Below are 18,198 nucleotides of genomic sequence, written 5' to 3'. Positions count from 1 at the left end.
ACTTTCTCTATTCAGAACATTTTACCAATCTTGCAAATTCAAATTAAAGCAGTAGTTAATCACTTAGCCACTTAGCAGGTTAAGCAGTGTTGCCTTACCAGAAGGGGACGGTGCCTCCTCAGTGCTAGATGGAGCTGGAAAAAAATCCAGAATAATCAAAGTTATTTCTTTAAGCCTAGAACAGAAAAAGGGTACTGATAATTGACCTAAAGGTTAGTGGGTTTTTTTTTCTGAGAAAGAATACATTTGTCAAACAAATTGAAAGTTTACATATGCTCACAGAACTAAAACAAAGATACTTTACTGCTCCCAAAAATGAGATGATGCATTGATTCTGCATCATCTGCATTGATGATTTTGATTCTGCATTTGCAAAACCTTTTTTTTTTTTTTTTCATTTTGAAAACTGCAAAACAGTTTTATTCCAAGTTTTCTGGACATTTCACTTTGCACTTAAAAAAATGTTTTTCTCTTGAGAATGATGTGCATTAGAACAAAGCTATTAAAGGGTTTATATTACTTGAAAATAACTTTTTTTCTGTTTTAAGCTGAATGAAATCTGTGTGGTTGACCATAATGAAAGTTTCCAGATGATATATTAAAGCAAGACACTTTAAAAAAATTATTTGTTTTGATCTGTATCCCCTCCCCCTCTTTTTTTTTTTTTTTAAATTTGCTTTTTCAGTTAGTCAGCTGCTCAAGCCCAAAGCTCCATCATTCTCCTGGCCATGCTTGCAGGTAATTTAAACACATTAGCTCAGCTGTTTGGCATTATTCAATTATGTGTTATGGTCTCACTCATTTTCCTAAGGTAGAAAACTAATAATTCTTGTTGCATGTGTTTAGCCTTGCCACCAGCCGCAAGGGAAAAGGTAATTAGCAACTGCCTGTGTTTCATCTGAAAGGGTATACAGCATGGACTTTCGATCCCATTGCCAAAGATGAACCTAATCCTCCTTCACAGACTCCAGTGCAAACAATGCAGTAAACTCTTCTGTTCCTTTGGGACAAAGTGGATCCAGAACAGTACAAAAACATAAATAACCAAACACTTAAAAGTTGGGGAGACAATATTCATTAATGTCTTCTGCAAAGGGAGAGGGAAGAGGCAGGCAGCTTGCCTTCAGAAGTTTTTCCTTCTCACTTCTTATTCTTCCACCAAAAGCGAGGAGCAGAGTAAAACTGCTTTAAAAATTGAAGTCATCCCAATCGATGGCCATATATAGCTTCTCAGCAATAAATGCTGCCCTCAACTCCCTCCCTCTGAATGAAAAAAATACTTACCTGACACAATGAGTTTAATTTTAGATTTCTGTGTTTCGTTGGGATGATCCCCAGACTGTTTGTAGATGCAAGTATATACAGCTGCATCCTGTAACTGGACATTGGAGAGCCTTAAGGAAAAGTTGCCATGCTTCACCTGGTCCAAAAAAAGACTGGTTCTGCCATGGTAATGTTTGTCCTGGGAATCCAGTGAATCCTGCCCGTTGTGAAAAAAGTGCACTAAGACAGAGTCTATCTGCCAGTAGAGCATTGATTTGGAAAGGATCAGCTCTCCAGGAGAAGTAGTGGTGCATGGCAAAATTACGGTTTCTCCAGCAAATGCATGGCATGTTGTCTCTGGTTGACCTGGAATAAAAACCAGACAAATTTCTCAGTGCCCAGCAGAGCTAGGGACACCAGGTTTCCTATAATTTGGCTTCCTTGTACTGTTACCACCTCTCTTACACCCCCTTTTTCTGCCTGTGTCCTCCTGCTCTCACACAGGCAGGAGGCAGTAGGTGCTATGCCTGGACTGAGGGCCCTGGGTGCTCAGTGCCCAGACAGATGTGCAGCAGGACACATGTTGCTATGGCTTGAGAGCAGCCCTGAGGAGAAGGACTTGGGGGTATTAGTTGATGAGAAGCTCAGTGTGAGCTGGCAACTTGTGCTTGCAGCCCAGAAAGCCAACCGTTCCTGGGCTGCATCAAAAGAAGCATTAGCAGCAGGTCGAAGGAGGGGATTCTCCCCCTCTACTCTGCTCTCGTGAGACCCCACCTGGAGTACTGTGTTCAGCTGTGGGGCCCCCAACATAAGAAAGAACTGGACCTGTTGGAGAGAGTCCAGAGGAGAGCCACGAAATTGGTCAGAGGGCTGGAGCACCTCCTGTATGAGGACAGGCTGAGAGAGTTGGGGTTGTTCAGCCTGGAGAAGAGGAGGCTCCGAGGAGACTTAATAGCAGCCTTCCAGTACCTGAAGGGGACCTACAGGAGGGATGGGGAGGCACTCTTTATCAGGGAGTGTAGTGACAGGACAAGGGGTTATGGGTATAAGCTGAAAGAGGTCAGATTTAGACTAGACATTAGGAAGAAATTTTTCACTGTGAGGGTGGTGAGGCACTGGAACAGGTTGCCCAGAGAAGCTGTGGATGTCCCATCCCTGGAGGTGTTCAAGGCCAGGCTGGATGAGGCTTTGAGCAACCTGGTCCAGTGGAGGGTGTCCCTGCCCATGGCAGGGGGGTTGGAACTTGACGATCTCCAAGGTCCTTTCCAAGCCATTCTATGATTCTAGAATTCTATGATTCTAAGATTCTATGTGCAAGTTGCCTTTGCTTGGTCAGTGCAGGTGCTGCTTGAACATATCTCCTCAGTTGGTGATTTTTCTTCCAGCTTCTGGGGATCTTAGTCTTTCAGATCAGACGTCAGATTTGATTTTAATTGATCATTCAGGTCACAAGGGGAGAAGGGGATGCAGGGAAATGAAGATGAGCAGACATGATCAAGTTTTGTTTTTGTAGGAAGTCTGGCTGAAAAAAGGAGAAGTGTGAAAAGGGTGTTATATCAGCAAGAGAAATGTATTGGATGAGTTTTGTCTCCCCCATCTCCCATTGTTTGCCTCTCAGGTCATGGCTCCTGATTTGTAAATAACGTGATAGAGGCCCCCATGTCCCTTTCCCCACCACATCTTGCAGGGGATCTGACAGAACAGGGCTTTTTTCTTCTGGTCTGTCTGGGTGCACTCAAGGCTCTTGCTAACACTTGTCCCTGGGTCTCTCATACTCTTTGGTATAGTTAGTAGTACCTAGTACCCCAGAAAAAAAGGTCTGTAATTCCCACTTTAGCTAAATAACTTTTCCAGAGCCTCGAGGAGACAGATAATTTGTAGGAGTGGCCTGGACACTGGGCAGAGATGTTACCAGCCTTACCAACCGATTCCAGCACGTGCAAGTACCAGGGTGAGGGTAGCCTGCTGGTGAACAGACAGGCAGACCAGCAGGGCAGGAGGCCAGATGCATCTCACCTATACACCCACTGTTCATTTAATAACTTTGACACTAATTTTTTTTATAAATTCTTCCAAGTTATCTGAAAGCATACTAAAACTTGCACAAATGGGGAAGTCTGCCACTATCATGCAGGACAACTCTTACTAGATTGTGGGGAAGAATCTTTCTATGAGAAGACTGGCATATGGGAGAAGGTTTCTATGGATATATCAAGCATAGACAACTCGATATTTTCAGCACAGAATGTGGGCTTAAATTAACACTTTGACCAAACTTGTTTTCTGAAATAATTTTATGAATTAAAATGCAGATGAATTAATTTGGATGGGAAAATTTCGTCCCCACCGGAGAGCAGAACAAAAGCAGCATGAGTTTGCGATTGAGCCAGGAAGAAAAGCTAAAATTCACTGTGAAACAACTCAATCTGTTTTCATGGACAAAGTTCTGTGAAGCATAAGGGGTAAGTAATCAGACTAAATATGGAAATAAATGTTCTTGGTCGTAGTGTGGTCATTCCTGTGTTCTAGGCCTGCATCAGCTCTGTGCATATATTGGGCTAAAGAACAAAGAGAGTCCCAGTTCCACCTTGAAGTCACTGACATAAGCCAGGGCTCAGCTTGTTACATGCACCGGCCTCTGCATATTAATCAGTGTCTGTTTTGAGGCTTGTTTGGTGTCACATGGTGTCCATCCAGACAGACAGAAAAGCAGAAGGAAAAGTATAATTCAGAGAGCTAAACTGAAGAGCCAAGCAAATGTCTTGAATTACAACTCTATCACCAAACATCAGCTTTCCTTAAATTTTCAGATTTTTCAGCTGAAAATCCCAGTCGGCTTTTCCCCAACAATGTAACTTTTAGCTGGAAAAAACACATATCCCCAGTGCTAATTCTGGCTATCAGTGAAAGGAGACTCCGCTTGCTGCATTGAGAGCTCATCTATTTTCAGACTGTATCAGCTGCTGAGCAGGTTTTGCTTCTCAAGGGGAACCTGAATTACAACAGTGTCCAAACAAAGGTCTTATTTTATTTATAATAAAACTCAGCCTCCACTGTACTGTACCCTTACAACCACAGCACATATGACCGACCCTACACTCCCCAAGGAAGATGCCTCAGCCCTGCAATTAGTGACATCCCTGGGCAGGGCCATCAGCTGTGGCCAGCACATGGAGAAGGCTCACTGCCAGCTGAGGGAGAACAGGAAGCAGCCTGAGACCCGTCCCTCAGCTGTCTGGACTCCAGGAACCAGTGAAGCTGCACTCAGCAGAGTCTCTCAGAGGCAAGGCCGCTTCTGACAGTGGGCTGCAGTTGTGGCTGACCATGGTTAGCTAGGCACAGCGGGGAGATGAGCGTGCCTCAGGCTGCTGCAGGTGTTCTGTAAGCCCTGGAAGAAATGAGCCTCCAGAAGAGCTTTTTAGTGGGAAGAGTCCAGTCTACAGGATGCCATGAGGAGCAAGAGTGCTTACAGTGTACGCTGTTGCACATGGATGAAGAAAAGATAATCTTGAAATCAATAAAACTTTTAGCTCTATTCAGAAAAATGGGTAATAAGTATTTGCTTAATGAGCAAAAGAGGGAGAAAGAGTGTTGGTCCTGTCTCCTGATTGTGGTCACTTCTAATATGATAGTGGTTTTAGAAGTGCATCTATTTGCTTTTTGGCTCTTTATTCTTTTTCTGAAGATGAAGGACAGTGGTGCCCAGCATACCTGTATCTAGCGTAATAGTTCCTTTCCTGCATGATACAGTGCACAAACTTTGTAGCACTTGCAATGACTCTATAAACACCCACGGAGTTCAGCTCACCCTGCCCTACACTGCTTTCAGCTGGGAAGACCATGGCAGCAGGCAGCAGAAAAGGAGGCTTTGCTGAAATTACCTGTAACAAGAACAGGTGACTGAAATCTGGCTGTAACTAGTTATTTAACAGAGCCTATAGCTGCCTGAGGTCTTATGTAAATGGAAAGAACAGACTTCTGGTTACCAGTCAGGTAAGTGCTATTATGATAAGCCAGCCTTGAGAAGAAGAGTAAAGTCATGCTGAAGACTGGTGGTGCTGTTTTAAGCTTCTTGTATAGGCTATTGATGCACCAGGAGGTGTGAAAGGAGGGAGCTTCCTGGCTAGAAGACTGAAGCAGGCCTGAAGCAGCTCGGCAGCCAGCAGTACGGATGGTGGCAGCAGCAGCAGCAGCTGCTGGGGTATGGGAAGCAGGGTGAGCAGTGCTCATCTGAGCTGCCTGGAAGGTGCAGCTCTCTTCCTTGGAAAAAAAATGTGTGTTGACACATAGCTTTCATTTGCAGTTATAAGATTCAAATGTGAAGTGAGATGAGTTTATTTTGTGTATTTTTATTTTGGTTGTGTATTTTAAATACTGTCCAAATGCTGAGTGCACCAATGTAACCAATCTGTAAGGTTCCTACAATGAAAAAACTCTGCTGCTTCAGTATCCAAAGTGTGGTGTGGGGAAGCTCATAAAGACTGGGCTTTTTTGTTCCTTCCTTCTTTCCTTTCTTGAAGATGATCTAGGATAATCATATTTGTTTATTAATTATATATTGCTTGCACCAGAGAAATCTGTGATGCCAGTAGGCGATCTAGAGTTTATGCCTTGTTGAAAAGGGGCTGGTAGTGGAAAGCTCTTGAGTGTGTCTCTCAAGTTTTCTCTGGTAATGTTAGTGTAGTTCTGACAGTAAAAAAATAGTTTAATAGAAGTAATCGGTTAAGCAGGAAAACTGAAATGTATTACCCTGACAAGACAATGTTTAGTGAGTCCTTATAGGCTCATGTCTTCCCTACATGCAAAAGTATTTTACGGAGGGTAGGGGGCTGTTTGCAATCCCAGTTGCTTGCTCAGAAATACTGAATTCAAATTCCCTTATTTTAGGGAAGGGGAAAAAAAGAGTTAAAAGTTAGCCACTTAGTGCTTGGAAGTGCACTCAGCTACCAAAAGAGCACATCTTGAGTGGCAATAAGCTTTTCACACTGCTCTGTGGAGATAAAAGTTTTCCATAAAAATGCCAGTTGTGCTTCCAGGAGACAGAGAGAGACACTAGTTCCAGATGAAGTGTAGCCTCCTGAGCCACTGCAGCACCTGGTAAAGGTGAGGCACTTCTGGGCAAATGGAGGAGTCTTAACCACACATGGAGGTCTTCATGTTGCTGAATGTAAGCCTCGGATAAAGAAATTACAGCGAGTTGCCTCTGTATCTTGCAGAAAACTTCCTCCCTGGCACATACTGCCATATCTCTCATAGGGAAGATCACATGTAATCTACATATTGTCAGAAACCCATCTCTCTTAGAACTTCTCAGAGCACATGCAAAGATTCAGGGAGAGAGATTGCTGCTGGGCTCTAGTCCTTTCACTTACCTGGTTACGCCTGTAGCGAGCCCAGCAACTTAATGTGTTTAAATACAAAAACAGATGCAAGAAAGTTTGGGGTTGTAAAGGATGAGATTCCAAGTAATCCTTAACATTATGGAAATAGTAGGGTATTTTTAAGGATGTGGGCTGGATAAACTTCATAGTTAGAGCTTTGTGGGCCTGAAACACATTGACCTTGAAACCACTTGTTTCAGACATACAGGTTTATCTGAAGGTTATCACCTACGCTTGCAAACTTTGGACTGTGATGAAATACATTCAAAACAAAGCCTATATTTGTTTTATTTTGGTCCAAGATTCTCAGTTGACTGTTTGTGTATTAACATATAAATACTTTAATATACATCTAGGAATATATGGAAGTATATTTACCTCTGGCTAGAGATGCAAACAGTAAGCAGGCAACCATCCAAAGAGCAGTCTCCCTAATAGAATGAGAGAGAGAAATGCCAAATGCTTTGTTAGAACGCTAGAGCAGAAATCAAATACCTTTTCTTTAGAGTATATAATGCCCTATTTCGCAGCTCCCTCATCTGCGAACAGAATTTCGATACAAAGCTGGATGGGTTAGAAACGAATTTGGATACAAAGCTGGATTACTTGTTTTGTCATCTGGTCTTGGTGTAGATTGTATCTCCTGTCTGTAGATATGAGGTTTCTCAGTGGTTGTAATGAGATGGGGCTTAATTCACAAACACCAGACCCATAGTTCCTGCTTGTGTTCTCATGTGGACAAAGTTAATTGTGTATACGTAGTCATAGTTTGCTCTTGAGATTGTTTTCTATTGGTAATTAGGCGAAATTCCCTCTACCCCCAGACTTAAAAGCACAGCTTACCATTTCATTTTTGTGCCTTCCCAGCCCTTAGGAAATCCCCCCTGTCGTGAGTTTCACCAGGCACTGTCCAGCTGCTACTTCTGTCTCTGCAAAAGCAAGAGTGAAAGGCTCTTAGTTTTTGTTGCTATAAGCATTGCTCCAGAAGGGAATAGGGTATTTACTAGTACTTGTTTTGCTGTGGTTCAGTCTGTTTTCTTTTGTTCTGTGTATATAACAGGCACAGTGTATTATTATGTACACTCTGTGTATATAATACAGAGCGTGTATACAACAGTGTGTATTTACACTCTGAATACATGCTTAAAATACACAGTGTGTATTTATTTTTATGTGTAGGATGCATGCAAGTCAAGCCATGCAGTGACTACCCCTGAGCTTTCAACTCAGTGCAAGGGATTCTTGTTCTACATCCAGCTGCAATCAAAGAAGGTGGTGAAACCTAATGGGTATTGTATTTATCAAGAGGTGTAGATGCTGTCCCTCAGACTACCAAATACCACCCAAGATGTATATCTACCAAAAAAATACAGACATAGCTAATAAGCAGCATTTTCCTCATAGGTTTAAAAGAGCTTCTTCTTTGAGGGAGCTGTTAAACTGTGTATTTTGTCAGAGGCAAAAAAAAAAATAATGGGGGGAGGGAGTAAAGAGGGAAGAATGTGGGGTTTAGGCTTCCTTTCACTGTCTTCATAGCACCTTGTAGCTTGCTTAGTGATCATTTCTCCCTGGTGTGCTCCAGAGATAATACTGACAGTGGAAGTAGTGGTTTGGCCACGGTCCCCTTCAGCTCTGTCTGGGGAAGGCTTTTTGTGCTGCTCTCCTGCCCATTGCTCCTGGTGCAGTGGTGATTCCTAGGGTGAGCATGGGCCCAAACACAACCCCTGGGGAACCTGCTGGTCTCACAAGGACTGAAGCTCATGCTCATGTTCTGAAATCTCAGCCATGAGAGCTGTATTTCTGTGCTTCTCCCTCTCTCCTCATGGCCAAGCCCTGGTTATGCTTCACTTACCAGCCCCTTCCTGATACTCGGTGCAAACTATTTGATGTCTTTGGCTTCTTGTAGAGAGACTAAAACCAGTGTGTCTTGCATGTCTTTGATTAACTTCTCTGATGGTTGTAATGGTTATTGTTTCAAGCAAGGGTATACATTTATGCAAAGTGACCTTATTCCATATGTGTTTCCTTCCTGCCTGCCTTTTGTAAATGAAACTGAGGCACTGATGGCCACACTTATCTGCCTGACCAGTTCTCCATAGTGCCCCATGGAGTTTGTCCTCTGTCTCTGCTTTATACAGTTGCTTCACTCCACATAAGGCTGCTCTGTGAAGATACTGGGAGCAAACTTATCATGTGCTCTGGCCTGGCACTGGGGCGAGAACAAGGTGGATGTGGAGGGACCAGGGCTCCATGCCAACTTGCTGTCAGGCAGCAGCAAGGTCTCTTGCCAGGCTGCAGGAGGGCAGGCTGGTGCTCTGCACTGTGCTTTGTAGTGAGGCTGTGGCTATGCCCACCCTCTCTGGAGGTAAAAGCTGCCCTTATATCTTTCTATGCAGAAAGAATTAAAAATTTGGTAGGTGTGGACATCTCACAGGTCTGTGTAAAGGTGCAATAGCAGCAGACAGGAACAACCCAAAAGTCAGAGCCCCTAGAGGTGATGTTGTTCTTCTGAAGAGTCAGTCATTTCCTATTGGTTTTGATTCTGTCTCAAGAACTGCTTGAAGGTGGTTGTTCCAGCCCAGCCGGCTTGTTTGCATCTCCGGCTCTGGCTGGCTTACTCCCACAGAGTCCCTGTGGGGTTTCTGGATCTCACAAAAGCCCGTACAAAAGTCTTGGACTGAGAGGGAAGTGAGATCAGACCTGAAATACAAAATTGCATCCACATTGCATGTGAATGCTTAGCGCTCTTGCCATCCATGTGCTTTTGTTACTTCCCTACTGAAGTTTAAGCTTGCGCATAAAGAAGGAGCAAGGCAGGTCTTAGAATCATAGAATCATTAAGGTTGGAAAAGACCTCGAGGATCATCAAGTCCAACCATCAACTCACACTACCTAACTCGTTTTAGGAAGCGGTATCTAACAGCATTTTTTTCAGGCTGGACTAGCACTAATTCAGCTTAATCCAGTGCTGTTTAGTTGAAATTACATTTCTTTCTGGATTAGGCTGACTCTGCTTGGAATAAAAATGTTTATGCTGAACCTCCAGAAGGGTTGTTCTTGGTACACAAAAGGGGAAATCTGTTCCCATCTGTGCACTTCAGCTGGTGTAATATGTTTTACTCACCACATGGATCAGCATTTGACATAATTAGTTTCTATTTGGTATTTCACATCTGGTTTTTTTTGTTTTTTTTGTTTTTGTTTTTTTTTCTTATTTTTAAATGCTGGATTAAATGAAATGGAAGTTTAGGAAACTAACAATTTTTTTGTTTTTAATTTTTTTACAATTTAAAAATTGATCCATTTACTGTTCATTTAAATCTGACAAAGGAATTATTTAGGACTTTTCAGAGGTTAAAACAATTAACTGAGTAAGGCTTTGCAATGAAGAATCACTTCCTAAAGAATTAAAATACTAATTAGTAACTCTCTAACACACTAATCTTCCTGAAATAACTAAGGCATGTGACATAATTAAAGCATATGATTAAATTGCGAAACGCTGAACTTGGCAATGTCTTTGTGTTCCAACTTTTGTGTCGTGCGTGTGAGGCCATTTACTGAACATGTTAGCTCAGCCTGCAATAAAATTAAATCAGTCAAGTAGGCAAGTAACCAAATGTTCCCAGGGCATGTAGAATAGCAGGACTTTGTGTCCCAAAGTGAATTGATTCAAGTAATCTCTTTCCAGTGCAGCAGGGGTATGAGTGAGAAAGGGTCTCAGTGCTTCTGCTGAAGGCTTTATGCTCTTGAAGCACTAAAACTCACCTTTTAAAATAAGAAAATTATATTTTCCATGAGTACTCTGCTAGCCCTGGAAATAGTGTTGCTATGGCATATTAAGGATGTTCTGCTGTGAACAGCTCTGCAGGTCAAGATAGCTGGGGTGGCAGGAGAGGAAAATGCCTCAGGTAGAGATGCTGTGCGTGAGCCAGGGGCTTATGGTCTGTGAAGATTTTTTTTTTCTTTTTTCTTATGTTTGGGTTTTTTTTATTATTATTTTTCTGTTGCCATAAACCTTGCTCTGAACTCTGTGGGCTGCTATTTGGTCATCAGGCATGGCACAGCTGGAGCATGACCTACCTGTGAGCACACAGTGGGCAGCAGTTCTGATGGCTGAGCAGCCAAGTTATGGCACCAGGGAAACAGCTGGTTTGAGTGATCCATCCAGCAATGGCTTGTAGCCACGGTGCACCTGTATACTTTCACTGCAAAGAATGATCAGTTTGGGATCTAGAACAGAAAGGACCTGAGAACTGAAAATCTAGAGAAGGATTGTGAGAAGCTGTTGTGGGATGACGAGTTGAAGTAGGGTGCTGGCCAGGGCAGGGAGGGAGATGCTGAGCTGGAACCCTTTTGACACAGAGGAGGTCCTTCTGTGTTGAGCACCAAGCATGACAGACACTGATTTAAAAGCTGTTGAGAGCTAAGTGGACATGACAATTTGGATGTTATATTGATGGGATCGATTTGCTTGCCAGCTCTTATGTTTCATTTGCCAACATCCAATACTGGCTGAGTAACCTAGGTAGTGCAGCCAGGTGCTGAGTGGATGGTGATACAAGTTAGAACAGGCACCAGCTGGAGAATTACACCAGTAATTCTGAAAGGATTAGCCAAAATCACCTAGCAGATGAATGAAGGCTGTTGCCAAGAAGGAAACTGCTTGTTATGCACCTGGCAAAGCTCAGTAGCTTAGACACTGCCAGTTTCTTCAAGTGGTCTACACCACACCACTCCACACGCCCCCGCCCCCAGCCTTGTATGCCTTTGGCTTTTGAGAGCAGGTTTGTGCTAGCTGATTGTTGTTACTGATGTTTGTAGGAGGACAGGGGGACCTTTCTCCCTGACTTCATGAAATCCCGAGAGCATGCTGAGCAGAGAAATGTTGCCTTACTATTCCTTATCTGCATCAAGGCAATTTTCTGTCATTTCTTTAAATGCTCTCTGCTCATGTAACCACACAGTCCTTTTAGGTAAAAGCTAATAGCTAGTAGAAAGTTAATGAGTGAGCTTGCAAGCGGAAATTATGGTCTGGCTTCCTAGAGAAAGTACTTGTGATGCAACAGTCTGTACCAAAACTGGGTGATTACTTCTGATCTTATCTGAAAGTGACCTGTAAACAAAATGAGCCGTCGTTTAGAAACCTGTCATATAATTAGTTCAAGGAAAGATATTTAAGAGATCTCAGTGAGGGTCATGCTGACAAGTATCCAAAAATGCCAGTGGCTTTCTTTTCTAGGGTTTTAGCTTCTGAAATAAATTACCCTAATTTGAAAAGAATCTTCTGGGGATTTGAGTGGTGACAGGTCATGTTTCTGTAGCTAACCATTTTGTGATTTACTCTCTCAGCTCAAGGCAGTAGGAAGAGCTGCCCTTTGCCTCCTGGGCCTGGAGTTCAGGCTGCAAAACGTGCTGTGGTGGCAGCCCAGTCTTGGACTGGGATCCTTATCTTCAGGTTCACTGTAGCAAATTTCATGCACTTGTGAGGGTGGCTGGTCTGGGTTTCATGTTTGTTTGTTTTAGCAGTTTATAGCTGTTTAAAACTCTCTGAACTTGTCCTTATCTGCAGCGCACTGGAGCGTTGTGTACTCTGTCCATGCTCCCTCTCTTCCCTCCTTGTGCTCCAGTCACACCACCTATGCTGTGGAGGTGATGTGTGGTGGGTGGGGGGCTGGCTTTGGGCTCGCCGATGTTTCCCCATGCTGGAAATTCCTGTTGCCTATTTAAGGCTTATCGTGAGCCACAGTCCGGCTCAGGGGCCTGAAAGATTGTTGCCAAATGCATATCTAATCTGAAAAGTTATTCCTTCTCAGGGATAAAGAATGAATGAGTAACAGTGCTTGACTTCTCCCACTGGAAAGCTGTACGCTGTACAGAGTACTGCAGCAGAGATTTACACACCTTTCCCTGGCTTTGAATAAATAGTTTTGTCAAGGAGGAACTTATCTATGTGTATAGAAATAAAACATGGGGGAAACAGAAATTACAGTTTATATCTGATCAGAGTTTCCAGGATTCAAACGTACAAATACCTTCCCAAAGGTTTGGAGGAAAACAGACAAACTGTAGATTTGTCTGGCCAAAAAGGGAGAGTTGATAAACTGGAATGCTCAGGAAATTGGACTTTATTCTTGATTTCAGAATAACCTTCCCAGTAGCGCTGAGACTAAACTGAAGCTGTTTGTGGCTTTGCAAAATGGGAAGGGTTTGGGTGACTCAGGGGACTGATGCTAAATGCGGCACGTTTCATTTCAAGTTTCAGAAGGAAGGAAGCATGCTCTTGGTATGCAAGTGAGCAGAATTCAACACTGATCAAATTACGCTACAATCTCGTGGGTATTTAGTGGTTTCATGTTATGTTTGGTCTGACTGAATTCTCAGGCAATCAAGATCCATGTCATCCTTATTTCCAGCTGTCATTTCTGAAGAATTTTGTATTTGTCATCTGCTTGATTCCCTCGGGTGAAGGTCAATCCAGGGACTAGAAGGATGTCGGTACAGAGGTTCCAGAGAGACATTGTGTCACTGCTGCCTGTGGGGTCTGTTAGGCAGTCTCGCATGGCAACTGTCTGTAAGCTTTCAGCAGTGGTCTCTCATCTTATTCTCTTAAACTGTGCGTTGTCCTCTGTGACATAACTTTTGTGCTAGACTTAACAGTGTACTAGATTTTTTTCAAGAGAATGCTTGTGCTGTGTAGAACGGCAGGGCAATGTCCTTCATTTGCTTGCTTTCTGCAGGAAGGGCTCTTGACTTAGGCAGTGATTTCTGCTCTTTAAATCCCTAGGAAGTGTTCCCAGCCCCACCTATCTCTGTCTTGCACATTGTAAGTTCTCCTGCATTACTGGGTGCTGCAGATTTGATGCTGTGTGGGTGGAAGCTCCGGAAGCACAGCCTAAGGAGCATATGGTGTATCTCACCCTTTGCCCAGCCTTGTGCTTACTGGATGAGGCTTATTCCCTGTGACTAGTGGTGTGTGGTGGTCTCATGCCCTTTTATGAAACTGCTGAAGAGAAACCAAAAAGTCATTGTTCCTTTTTGTAATGTCTTTCTGACAGCTCCCCGAAAAGTTCCTCTTTTTCTCAATTCCTTTTTGCTCTTCTGAGAGTTTCCACTCCTCTTTGTCAGCCAGTTCCAATAAAATGTGTTTTCTCTTTTGATGAATAAATTATTCTCAAGAATAAAGACCTGTTCTTTTAAGAGATTGTAGTTACACGAAGGCATAGGTATGTGGGTTTTTTGTTTTGCCTTTTAGAAGACCATAGACTTAAAGTAGCTCACAAGTGACAGTGCAGAAAGAGGTAAGGGTCACTTCAGCTGAACGCTGACTGTCTGACTTTGGGGGTAGTTCCTGTATGAATATCTGCTTCTAGTACCCTCTGGATGACATTTTGTTTTACTGTTGTTTAACCTCTGAAGATAGAGGTATCGTAGAGTAAAATGTTAACATGGAAGTAAGGACTTTATTTTTTGATTCTTCACTGTGTTTTTTTTTTTCTCTGGTATCTGCTCAAACTCGCCCTTAAATCAGTGGTGTTACCTGATTCTGGAGCACTCTATTCAACAAATGAACAGCTAAACCAATGCTTAGTTTCACTTAAGTGAGGAGTCTTGAAGACATGATTAAGTTAACCAATGTCGCTAAAAATGCCTGTTTGATTAATACAACACTGACCAATACTAATATTTCTAAAGTGGATGATCTGAAGCTAGTTGTGAAAATGAGACCTGGTTTTGAAGAGAGATGGTCCAGTTTGGGTTACTAGAACCACTTTGGAGTAGTAGAGCTCAACTTCTATGCCAGTGGTTCTCAGTGGATACTTACTGACATAACTTCTAAGAAGTTAGTCAGCTGTCTTACTGCCTGTTAGTGTGTGTGAGGTTTCAAGTTCTTGCTGGCCATAAGCTGAGGAGAAACTTTTGTAGCCTGTATTGGAGAAGGAGAAAAGATGGGTGAAATAAACCAGACATGGGCAAGAAGTAGCAAAATGGATTGAAATACATGGGAAGCTTTGCATGTTATGGCTGTGGTTGACAGGTATTTCTCCTTGCTCTTCTATGTCTGTCTTGCGGCCTTTCCCTCCCACTGTATTTGATTTGCTTTAAAGGTTTTGTGCAATCTGGATTAGAGATTCCCTATGTGAAAGAATTCTTTCCCATTGAAGGACTGGATTGTTGAATGCTGTTGTTAATCTGTTACTTGTAGAAACATCCCTACAGTGAAGTATCTCCACCTAGACTGAATTTCTGCAGAGTTTGCAGCTCCATCATTCAATGGTCTAAGCTCCCCAGCTTGCATCTAAGTTGGAATACTCGTGATTACTTGAATTCTTCCCTTGTTACTAAGCCCCTGCAGAGGGACAAGGACTCCCTGGTACGTGCACAGCTACACATGTACAGAGCTGGTTCAGGCTTCTTCGAAAAGCAGGCTAAAGAGGGAATTACTGCGAGAAATCATGGACAGGACAGAGTGGTTGGCAAAGAGACAGGTGACAGGGGGTGCTGCCTTCTGCTATGGAGGGATGGGCATTGCAGGAGCAGCAGCTATCCCGTGCTTCCCAGTGCCAGACAGCTGCCAGCCCTTGGGTTCAGCCAGGCTTTTGGTGATTTAAGCAAGATCGTGTTTTGCCTGTGCCTCAAGCTGGGCCTGCTGTCCTGCAAATGCTGAAGCAGGCATGTGGGCTGACCTCAGCTCGCTGCTTAGCACCTAGGTTATCTCAGCAGTCTTTGACTTCTTCAGCTGCTTACAGCTGGTAAGTCTCTAAAAGCTCACGAATGTGATTCCTTTTATCTTCACCATCCTATCTGCTCAGTGTCTTGGCAGAGTGCAGCTGAAGGGCCATAAAACTCAAGGATATACTCGACAATAATTGAATTTGTGTTCAGTATGAACAGTATTGAGCTCTTTATATTGTAAAGCAGAAAAATAATCTTTTTAAACAGGCAAACTGTTAGCATTTAGTGTATTAACTTCATGAATATTTGTGGTGATGGCTTTAGCTGTGTCTTACTCAGTATATATTATTACCCATTTTACAAGTGTGTTTTTCCTCTTCAGTCAGCGGTTGTCTTTGACACTGAGCCAGGCTTATAAAACCCCCTCAGTAAATGTCATCAGTCCAAAGAAGGAAAGAGGAAAACTCCCTCCCTTTGAACTTTCAAATTCGTATAGCGGATAAAGCCTGGTCACAAGGGAGGGGGAGAAAGGGAAATTCTGGGGGATTTTCCTAGGAAGCAGAAGGGAAACTATTTCAGGCTAAAGAGACTGCTTTGATCTGGTGGGATAGTCAATAAAATGTCTTTATTGCTTTTGTTCAACACCTTGTCTAGGAAGAAGTATAACTAATACCAGAGAATTTCCATTCTCCAAAATTACTTCCCAGCTCAATATTGTGAGAGCAGGGAAAATCCTGGCCTGCAGATGCTTATTTTTGCTGGTAACTGTTGCCAGCAGCAGCCTCAAAGACTGCCAGTTGCTTCTGTGGGTCATGAGTCCTCTCTCCTCCTAACTATTTTTAGTTTGCACATTGTAGAAACCACCTTTCTTCAAGACAAGATGATCTTGTTAGTGATGCATATACACAATTCCACTGGCATGCAATTGTCAGTTCATTTTTTCTCTGTCAGACCTGTTACTAGACAGTACATCTCCTCCCTGACTTGTAACCCTACAGTCAGTTGGATCTGTATTTCCTGAGAGGTGAGAAGAGGAAGAAGGTTATAGAGCAGATCAGGAAATATTTGTTATTGTCCTCTAGGAAGGTGTTAAGTATTCATCAACCAAGTGGTGAGCTTCACAGGTAAATGAGGCTAATTAGTAGCCAGTGCTGTTGTAGGTGCTGCATTGGACATGGAAACACAGGCAATGGTGGGTCTGAAAATGGAAGCTCAGGATGCCAGGGTGAGAGGAGGAAAAAAAACCCGTGAGGTTAACCAAGGTTGACGTGACTTATCTCGGCTCTTCCCTAGAGAATGATGATAACTTGTGTCTGAACTAACTGAGCGCTGTGCCAGGCACCTCAATGAGATTTTGTACACCTTGAAGACAAACTCTACAGCAATGGCTCCTCTGAGTGAGAGGAACCACCTGAATCACATCCTGTGTTTTTCTACTAAGCTACAAAATGCAGTTGAACAAGCTTATAAGCAACTGTTCATCATAAAGTCTTTATAGTCCTGGGACAAATCCTGGGGCCAATCAATGGTATTAATTAACTCTCTGATGTCAGAGAACTGGAAGGAGTTAGTCTCTGTCTAAGCTGGTATCTCTAGAAGCATTGCTCTGTTAAAGCAAAAGTGAAGGTGTCTGGGGTTTATTTGTGGTTTGTTTTCTATTAATCGTTTGTAAACAGACCTAGAGTTTGTGAGAACTTTTTGGGGAGGGAGGAATTGATTGTAGAACAACTTTCCCTGTGAGTAATTCACAGCATGTACCTAGTACCACCTGTGTCCTAACAAAATATCTTGGATACTCCTGCATGTTCTGGTGCCACCTTTTCTTATGCAAGGAAAAACAAGTAAGTCTAGTGCACGCAAATAAGAAAAGGAAGAGCTATTCCCTTCTCTGGGAGCCCATCTTGGCCTTCTCCATAGCTACCCAGTGAAAAGAACAAAGTACTCATGGAATACTTTGTACCTAGTAAAAAGAGTAAGTCCTAGTGGTTCAAGGACTCTTGAATCAGTGACAAAAATAAGGCTAACAGTTGACAAATATTGCAGGCTTAAAGCTGCCCCACTCCTCCCAATGGAATTGCCTTCCCAACCCCTGCTTTTTGAAAATATTCAGAAAGCTGAAGCCTACACAGTCTTTTAAACCTAGCTGCTCTAGTATCAGAGCGGAAAGCTTCTGGTTGTGGGGCTGTGTTAGAAGCACAAGAATGTTAACTTCTGTTCATCAGAGAAGAACACAGATAAGATCCTAAACAGAGGCCCCTAAAAGCACTTGTAAGCACTTCATGCTTGTTTTGGAAAACTGTAAATAATTGTTCCAAGTGGAGAACAGCCATACACAGAGTTAATGGGGTGTACATACAATATACAACATACAGTTACGTTGAGATGCCCAAGTTATTTTGCCCAAGTGTTGGAGGACTGTAGACTATTGGCTTGATAACTGAGGTAGATGTATTTATTGTCTGAAGGAAATATCTTGAACAATCAATTTGTGTAAGTAGGAAAGAAGCAGTGGGGATCACAAACACTTCCTGCAGGCCCTCTACTCTGGAATGTTTCTCAGTCATCTTAAAGGTTTCTGATTTTGTTGCTAATGCTCAGTTCAGATCTAGTTCAGCCAAATCATTTTACAATCTGAAGCACCCATCTCTCAAGCATCGTAAGCATGATCAGATCTTGTCTCATTCTTGTCGCAACAGCAAAAGTGTTTTTTCTGTTATCAGTGCAAGAACGCTGTATTTTTCACCCCCCTCTGTAATCATGAACACACAAGGAGATGCTGGCTTTTTTTCAAAGTAGCAGCCTTGGAGTTTGGAAGCAAAGAAAGCAACTCATTTCCTCCAAAGCACTCTGAAAGACCACTTGTGTTTGCTGTCTGTAG

At 42.8% G+C, this 18,198-nt stretch overlaps 1 protein-coding gene across 1 annotated transcript in view; it reads right to left on the bottom strand.

The window, feature by feature from the left end:
• Nucleotides 1–947: 947 nt before the first annotated feature.
• Nucleotides 948–18,198, bottom strand: part of LOC104464844 (ICOS ligand-like) — a 57,180-nt gene continuing 39,929 nt past the window's right edge. The window contains exons 7-8 of the mRNA XM_010077682.1: nucleotides 1,285–1,629; nucleotides 948–1,000 (exon numbers count right to left, since the gene is read on the bottom strand). Of these exons, the coding sequence (XP_010075984.1) occupies nucleotides 948–1,000; nucleotides 1,285–1,629 (398 nt within the window). The remainder of the gene's footprint in view (nucleotides 1,001–1,284; nucleotides 1,630–18,198) is intronic.

This window comes from Pterocles gutturalis, unplaced genomic scaffold (assembly GCF_000699245.1).
Source record: "Pterocles gutturalis isolate BGI_N339 unplaced genomic scaffold, ASM69924v1 scaffold6058, whole genome shotgun sequence".
Classification (NCBI taxonomy): Eukaryota; Metazoa; Chordata; class Aves; order Pterocliformes; family Pteroclidae; genus Pterocles; species Pterocles gutturalis.
Note: the sequence above shows the minus strand (reverse complement) of the source record. Positions and strands in the feature narration are given on the sequence as shown.